Source organism: Charadrius vociferus, unplaced genomic scaffold (assembly GCF_000708025.1).
Source record: "Charadrius vociferus isolate BGI_N301 unplaced genomic scaffold, ASM70802v2 scaffold933, whole genome shotgun sequence".
NCBI lineage: Eukaryota > Metazoa > Chordata > Aves > Charadriiformes > Charadriidae > Charadrius > Charadrius vociferus.
Window position 1 is genome coordinate 46,195 of NW_009647586.1, and position 8,657 is coordinate 54,851.

General features: G+C 51.0%; 1 protein-coding gene across 1 annotated transcript in view; it reads left to right on the forward strand.

Annotated features, from left to right (window-relative positions):
* Positions 1-5,641, forward strand: part of EDC3 (enhancer of mRNA decapping 3) — a 23,613-nt gene extending 17,972 nt beyond the window's left edge. Inside the window, exons 4-6 of the mRNA XM_009880961.1 lie at positions 1,388-1,541; positions 3,193-3,410; positions 4,557-5,641. Coding sequence (XP_009879263.1) covers positions 1,388-1,541; positions 3,193-3,410; positions 4,557-4,891 — 707 coding nt within the window. The 3' untranslated portion in view covers positions 4,892-5,641. The remainder of the gene's footprint in view (positions 1-1,387; positions 1,542-3,192; positions 3,411-4,556) is intronic.
* Positions 5,642-8,657: the final 3,016 nt, after the last annotated feature.

The following is an 8,657-nucleotide window of genomic DNA, read 5'->3' on the forward strand; positions in this document are numbered from 1 at the left end:
TCCTTAGCTGGGAGACAGTTCGGGACATCCAGGCCTTGCGGGGGGGATGTTTCACGGGAAGAATAGCACATGTTTCTGATCCCACATAGGTGTGAATCCTCAAACACAGAGCAGAGGCCTCGGACATCAGAATTATTTTAGAGAAAAGTTAGAACAAAGAGGCTGATTTCTGTGGCTGAAGATATTCAGGGATATCTGGCTGGCTGCTGCAGCAGTTTTCTCGCCTGTCACTTACGATTGGCACTTCTCTCTTTACCATAAGTAATTATTTTCGGTTTCCTTGTCCTCCACTATTCAAGACTCCATCAAAAAATTGCTGTGGCTCCCCTCGGAGCGAGCTGCCTTTTGGTGGCAAGGAATCCTCTGTATTTCTTTCCAGGAGAGTTTGCGGATGTTTCTGCAGGGTTTAGTTCCGTGAAGTCAGTGCCAGCTTAGCCTGCTTGGAGAAGGAAAGTATAAAGAATCAGCCAGAACAGTTATTCAGGTTTGTGTGTTTTTCCTACCTGCTGATTCCAGGCGAGTTTGCTGTAGAGGCGAGCGGGAAGGATTGCATTGCTTCCTACTGCCGGCGCTGTTCTCGGCGCTTAACAAAACCTCTCTTGTTTGTTTTCCCTTGATCCGCATGCTGGAGCATTTCCTGGCTCGCAGACCAGGCTGTCAAAAACCGTCTGTGAAGTATTTTTCTACAGGCTTCATTCTTTCAGCCCCGTCGCTCCCCTGCTGTCTCGGTGTGTCGGGATTCAGCTTTTGTGTCTGAAGCCAGCCCTTCTGGCACGCCACGGCTCAGGTGGTGGGGACACCTACCCCGGCTTGATTTGCTGCGATATGTGGGTTAGGGGGCTGGAAGTTTGGGGCTGGTCACTACTGATGTCAGGAAGCAGAATGCATCTTAGCTTTTTTTTTTGGTGGGAAATCCGGTTCATAGCTTCTCTTCTGACTTTCACAGCGATCAGGAACACTTATATGTATGTGTTTAGGCATGGGTGTGTGGGTTAAAGCACTGGAGGCCTCTAAGAAAGAACTTAATGCTCAATCTGTAAGTCAAAAAGGCTTTCTCTTTCCGTGTGTCCCTAAAATTGCCAACTGCCAGGTGGATTTTCATGGAAATGTGTGTTATTTCAAGCCCAGGAGTTGTGTTTAGCCGTCAGTACCACTCAAACAGAGAAAGACGATGCTGATGGACTAGTTTGGATTCATTTGATGGTCTTTGAAGGAACTTGGATTACTGGGTTAAGTAGACCCTTGGTAACAGCTAATAAGCCTTGTCATTGTCATAATTTCTAAGTGCCGTTGTATAAAACCTAACCAGACTGCAGCGTTCTGAAAACGTCTCTGATAATACCCATTTCTGTCTTCTTCCCTCTGCTTGCTTTCTCCACAACCCTAGACTCCGGGCTGGTGGTTCCAAGCGTGTCTTACGAACTTCACAAAAAGCTGCTCTCGGTTGCTGAGAAGCACGGGCTGACTCTGGAGCGGAGGCTGGAGATGACGGGAGTGTGCGCGAGTCAGATGGCCCTGAGCCTCCTCGGAGGACCCAACAGGTAAAGCCATTCCCTTTCACTCTGCTGTGGGTTTTCCCCTCTCAGCAGAGCTCGGCTTATCTTGTTCTGCCAAGTGGGGTTGAGGTAAAAGAGACCGAGAGGTTAGTTTTGAGGTAAATGTAATGTGGCTGCCTGCCGCCGCTTGCGCTAGTCCCCCAGTGGTCCCACAGCTGAAAGCAGATGTCACCTCTGCCTTCCTTGCCTCTAAAAGAAGAAAAACCTCATCCCAATGCCGTGCAGACCTGTGTTGTAGCTTGTGTATCAGCCTCTTTCCAAATAATCACGAAAACAGGTGCGAGGCTCAGGCTGCTGAAGTTGGGGGAAGCCTTACAGTAGCTTTCCGTCTTTGTACTGCTTTTTTTTCCCCCTCTCTAGTGTCTCTAGAAAAGGGCTGGCTGAACACACCATCTGGGATGAATGACTTACTGAGGGCTCTTTTTTGGCTCCTGTGTCCCAGAAGCAGAAGTGTCTCTTGAGTCAAAGACAAAACAGAGCTGAGATTTTTCTCTCACCTTACTGGGATTTAATTTTCAGGGAACTGAGCTTTGCACAGGTGTAACCCGAGGCAGATTAAACCATTGCAGAATCTCTGGCGAGCTACTCCTGTTTGCAAATAAGTCAACCTTTCCTTTGGTTTTGGGTGTTGTTTTTTTTTTTTTATCGTCACAGTTTAATGACATCAATAAAAGCAAAAGTCAACTCATGAAAACAAAGTGCTGCTTAGCTTTTCACAATTAGCTTTCAGGTACCTACACTGAAACTGAGAATATCGGGCTCTTTTGGAGGGCCCAATTTGATAGCAGGTTTGGAGTGCGCTTGCTGCTCTTGGCCTGAATAGATGCGCTGACTCTTTTGAAGCGGTCCGCTCTGTGCCTGCACTTGCCATGGCTGTTGATGCGGGCAGACAATTACACGTGTATATTTCTGTTGTTGATAGGTGCTCCAAACGATTTGCTGTTGAAATGGAAGGTAAGCCCTAACAGTCTCCGTCTGTTTATGCAGTAGTACTTACCTGCAGTCCAGGACCTAATCGTTTGATTGAGAGCAGTGAGCGATGACATACCAGGCAGCACTGACCTTATCCTCTGAAAATCCTACTGTAAGCCACCCTTGATGGCTTGCAGGCCCTTTAAATAAATCAACTTTTATTTTGCAGTTCATGAGGCTCAGGGAGTCAAAATTTATTATTATTCTTTTTTTTTTAGCTGTGGCTTTGCTGATGGGGTAACTCACCCCATATTTTTAAGGTTCTATAGTTAGCTTTCTTCTAAAATCAGAGGGGTGGAGGAAAAAAAAAAGTTTCCTAAAAAGGAAATTGCACCGTATTCAAGCTTGGTATATGAGCAGCGAAAATGTGTGTGTGTGTGTCCTGCTTTGAAAGTATGGGTTGGCTTCGTGATGAACCAGGGTAGACTGGGAGCCTCTGCTGCGGGTGCAAGGAAGTCTTGAAGGGAACCTGCAAACAGAGCAGCTCTCTAGTGTCAGGGCTAGAAAAGGATGTGGGTTCCTGGTCGAAGGCAACGGAAGATTTGCAAAACACCTGTAAATTTGCATTTTACTGATTCTTTTTAAATTTTTTTTTTTTCTTCTCTTACGGGAAGAAGGTAGGAGATTCTTGGGTTTATTAAGTCGCCTTTTGTCTGTGTTTTAGGCTGAACCCGAAGAACGTGCATCAGCGGCCCACGGTAGCCCTGCTGTGCGGCCCCCACGTGAAGGGAGCCCAGGGGATCAGCTGCGGGCGACACCTCTCCAACCACGACGTCCACGTCATCCTTTTCCTGCCCAACTTTGTCAAGATGCTGGAATCCATCACCAACGAGCTGAACCTTTTCAGCAAGACTCAAGGCCAGCAGGTGTCCAGCGTCAGAGGTGAGTGAGTGAGGAGCAAATCCGCTCTCCGTCGCCCTGGTGCCTTGCGGGGAGACCTGTGTCGCTCAGCTCCCCAGTGCCTGCCCGGTCCGGTGGCACCATCTAGTGGCACCGCCGTAGGAAGGTGGCTGGTGGGAGGCTGGCGGGACAGCAGAAACTGGAGAGGTTCAACAGTGGAGCAGTTGTGCTGGTACAGATGTTTCCTGTACGAACAAATAAGGCAGAGCTGCTGTATGGATCTGAGTCAGACCAGCCGTTCTCTTAGGATAAGGGTCTGCCTTGTTCAGCGTATCGAAACTGCAAGTAAACGAGCATCCAACTGCTGCTTCTGAGCAAGCAGGCAGCTTTGTTGAACTAGTCCCAGCAGCTGTCAAAATGCAGATCTCTTTAGCATGCCCTAAAATAAACTGATGGGCCGTCTTCCGTGAGAGCGCTTGGCTTCTGTTTGTCGTTTCACCAGCGGTACGTTCAAACCTGGTTCACCTAAACTTCTTGGGAGGAACAAACCTGGGAATTAGGGCACTGCACGATGTTTTGTGCTTTGGCAGGGGGTGGAGGGCTGCGCTTGCTGAGCTGCTTGCCTGTTATAAAAGAGGAGTCCTTGCTCCAAGGACTTTGTGGTCCATCAGGTAAGAGGAATGCAGATGTGGTACAGAGCAGGCGACTGCAGTGAGACCGACGGAGCTCAGTGCAGCCGGTAGCAGTGCAGCACACAAGCTGCCTTTCCATAGCAGAGGTAGTCAGCGTGTTCGAGAAGAATAACCCTTTTTTTGAGCTTGTGGAATATAAAATGATCCTTTTGTAATGGAGCGAGAGCGTCACTGCTTCCCTGGGCTGCCTGAACCGGTGGGCCAGCTCAGCGGCGGCATCCGGGGATACTCCAGTGCTGACCGCTTGGTGAGATTTTGTACCTGAGAGTCTGAACATTCTCCAGAGTGCTAAAGAGCTTTTAAGTGTCGGTGTCGGTGTCTTTTGCAGAAGGACAGCAGTAACAACAGGTAAGGCCAGACTGTGTCCAGTGAGACTGTGGGTGCTGGAGGCAAAAATGACAAATCTGCTGGCAGCAGAAGGAGGGAAGGCACTGAGCCTTAGTTCGTCATTTCAGGTTGGTCCTCAGTGCTCACCGCTGTCTTGTGTTTCTTTCAGATCTCCCAGATACCCCTGTTGACCTAGTGATCAACTGCCTGGATTGTCATGAAAATGCCTTTTTGAGAGATCAGCCTTGGTACAAAGCAGTTGTGGACTGGGCCAACCAGAACCGGGCACCCGTCCTCAGCATAGACCCTCCGATAAACGAAATGGAGCAGGGCATCGACGCCAAGTGGTCGCTGGCCTTGGGCCTGCCCCTGCCCCTGGGCGAGAGGGCAGGGCGCGTGTACCTCTGTGACATTGGCATTCCTCAGAAGGTCTTTCAAGAAGTGGGAATAAACTACCACTCGCCCTTCGGCTGCAAATTTGTCATCCCCCTGCACTCCACTTAGAGCCCATCTGGCCGTGCGGCTCTAAAAGGAGAGAAGAGAGAAGGAGGAGGTCTGTCAAATAAGCTGTCCAGTGGATCCTGACTAGTAAACTCGTGACGCCTTAAGGATGTGAAGTTCTGGAGAGTTTTCCTTCCAGAAGAAACATTGTGTATTTAAAAAAAAAAAAAAAAGAAAAAGAATAATCATAAAATGAAACAAAACAAAACAAAAAAGAAGGAAGCGAATGTTCCTGCAAAGCTGTTTTCATTCTCTTGTGCCATTGTATGAAGGAACACGCAGGAAGATGGTGTCCGTCCCCGGTGAAGGCAGCCATTGCTGCCCAGGCCCGGCCGGGAGGCTGTTTAATGAGGGGTGTACGTGGAGGTGGTACAAGTGACGAGTGGCTTGACGATTTGAGATGTGTTTCTTGGCCCTTCTGGGTGGATAGACCCAGCAAGGGTGCCCTGGTGGGAACAACACCCTTTGATTGTGTAGAAATACCTTCTGTTGCAGTTGTACCGGGAGGGAGGGAGGATTTGGTTTCGTTCCGTTGTTCTTTTTGACTCCCTCCTCCCTGTTCTATGTTCCTGAAGGCAGTTGTAGCTCGCTCTCCTTCCTGGACCCACCACCAGCCCCTCAAGGAGAGCGTTCCCTCTTCGGAAAGCTTGTGTCAAGAGCCAGAAGCTCTCAGGTCGCACATGCTCTGGGAACACTGATGTCCTCAGCTAGGCCTTACTTGCTTATATACTCTGTTGGCTTTTTGTTTGTTCGCTTAGTGGGTAAATCCCAGGTCTACAGGAGAAAAATGTGTTTTGGAAAAGAACTTTTCCAGGATAGTTTGTTGGTTTTTGTTTTGTTTTTTTTTCTTTCTTCTTTCTGGCACGGTGAGTGGCTGAATCAGGGAAAGCGTAGCGAAGCAGGGCGGTGTCACTTGAGTTTGTCGTGTGGTGTATGGTGCAGGTGATGTTCGGGTGAGTTTCTCCCGGAACTTCCAGTATCCCTCCTACACTCAGTGTGGTTTGGGAAGTAGGTTGTGGATCCATTCATTCCCTTTGGGCTCGAAGCCCCTGAATGGGGTGGGCTTGCGTGTGTGTCCATGTGCACCTGTGTGCTGGGAACCAGTTTGAGGGAAGGACTCGGGTCCTCAGTTCACGGGGTCCTGTTTGCCTGCAGGAGATGGTGTGGTGAGAGCCGCTGCCCTCCTGGAGGGGCACGGCAGGAGGTTCTCATCTCAATTACTGTAGGGGCTCTGCCCTGGTTTGCTCTGCTAACCGCTCCTGTGCCGCACTGCCTTCCCACGCGCTGCCAGGAGGCGTTGGGTTAGCTTTTCCTGCGTTCGTTTTGTTGGCCCCATGGAGCTTCGGTGCGGTGCCTGGAGCAGGGACGAGCTGAGAAACCGCCAGCTACCTGGCTTCGGGAATCCGTCGTGCTGGCTCTGCGCGTGCTCGCTGAAGGCTTCGCACCCAGTAGCTGATCCAGGGGAGTGCCGAACCTGGAGTAGCGCAGGAGGTGCTGTAAGGGCAGGCTGTTCCTTCGGAGGAACCGGGCGGATGCGGGGCAGGGGCCCTGTTCTTCCTCCCGATGCTGCGAGTGTGGGCAGTGCTTGAAGCTCTGCTGCTCTTCTGGTACCTTAACCTGTCCCCAGAGCCTCCTGCGGGTACCTAAACCGTTGCACAGACCCTGTTCTGGCAGCTGGGAGAACTTCAGAGCTTCAAACCGTGCCTTTTCTCCAGGGGAGCTGGATCCCTTCTGAGGCTGAAGCGCGGGGACGTGGAAATGGTCACCTCCTGTTGCAGCTGCTCTGTCGCTGTGCTCTGCTGAGCAGGTCGAGTCCCGCTTAGCAAACCTGTTGACCCACTCGCCCTCGGCGTGGTGAGGATGTACAGCTCAGGCACTTGTCTTTCATCTGCTTAGAACAAAGGCCAAGTGTATCAAAAGGAGGAGGGAAGAGACTTCCCCCGGATGAAAAGAAGCAATTGAGTAATTAATACTGCCTGGAACGGGGGATCCCAGTACGGACAGCATCCCAGTGAGCGCTGGGCTTGTCCCCGGGGCCGCCTGAGGTCCCTTCCCCTGCCAAACCGCCCGCACCTTGCCGTATCTACCTCAGCAGGACGAAGGGCTCTGCGCCTCTCCCTGTCTGGACCCCTGGCTCCCCCGAGCTGCTTTCCCCGCTGAGGGTTGGGTGACCCGAACCGCTTACACCGAGTGGCCTTAGCGCTGGCACGGGGAGGCTGGGTGACTTGTCAGTGCCGGGAGGGGTGCAGCTCTGCCCTCGAGCCGGTCCTCTCCCTCCCGTAGGAAGGGCAAAGCCGAAGCACCTATTCCTCAGGCGAACCGCCTTTCAGCTTGGAACTGTCCCGGCTTTTAACAAGCTGTGGTTCCGACTCGGCCGCGCTGGGAAGGGATAGCAATGTGCTTGGTTATCTGAAATAATACAAATGCGAGGCTTCCCTCTGCCTTTCTCGTTTCTTTGGCTGTTTCGGCTAATCTTTAGCAGGGCAGAGGAGCAGCGGCTGGGTTAAAAAGGTGGACGTTGCTGTAGTACAGTGTTAGCTTTAGCCCCCCCCCCCTCCTTATTTTCACTTTCCTTGCTCAAGACGCTCGATTAAGAGGAGTTGCTGTTTCAATTTCTGCTTTTCCTTGAACCAGGCTGCAGGCTTTTCTCGCCTCTTCTGGGTTTGGCTTATGAAACCGTAGATGGCATGCGCCGAGCAGTGACAGCGTAGAAACGTTCAAGGCTTCAGCACAGGCTCTTTCGCCTGCCCTCTCCGCTGCTGGGCCGCTGGCTGAAGTTACGTGCCCAAAAGGGGCACCGAACCAGGTCAAGATATTTTTTTGCAGGGACGGCAGCTGGGATCAGGTCCGTACTCGCTGCCGCACAGCTCCAGGAAGCACTAAGGCCCTGTGCAGCAATACAGTTCCCCATGTTTAAGCAAAAATTATAAAGAAAGTGAGCAGTGTTGCACAACAGGAGGGTACAAACCCTCAACGTAAGGAAGGGGATCCCAACCTCTGCCTGCAGAGAGCGCTTAGGGCACAGCAGACAGCTTTGGGCTGCGTTTGGCACAGTTAAACTTTACAGTGTGCTCAACTTGCTGGAGATAAGAGGAGATATGGGTATTTGGCCGTACTTCCCCTGGCAGACAAAGGCTTACTTGAGAAAGTACTGGCCTCACCCATGTGAAATACATCTTAGGTGCAGGTGTGAGCTCTTCTGGAGCACCTGGAGACCCAGAAATGGGTCTGGGTCCCTCCTTCTCCCCCTTCCCCCACGTTACCAGAGTTAATTCAAAGAATGGACCATTTTTTTAAAAACCTGTGTTTGAGATGATAGTTTCTACCCACAACCTTCACCACCATCATAGGAACTGCCCGCAAGCGCTGCTCTGGTCACTAACACGTGAAGATCACTGCACTATGTCACTGCTTGATATTCCATTTGTGACCTAATGTTTGTAACGACTAATTCCTGCCGCTGCTGGGGTATGTCCTGAAATAAAGTGCAACTATTCATGTGTGCTCTTTGTGTGCAGCTATTTATTTGTCTGCTGTCGTTCTCCACCCTGACAGCCCCAGCTGGAGCGAGCTGTCCTGCTGCTCTGCGCTGTTCAGAGGAGCATGGGCAGAGCCCTGTCCCCTCAGCCGCACTTTTTTTACCCTCCAGTGAAGCAAAGGTTTCCTGCTGCTTAGTTTCCAGTTAATTTTTCCACCACCTCCATCTTCCTTTGCAGAAAAGGCAAAGCTGGGAGCAAGAGAACCCTACACCTGCCTACAAGGGAAGTAT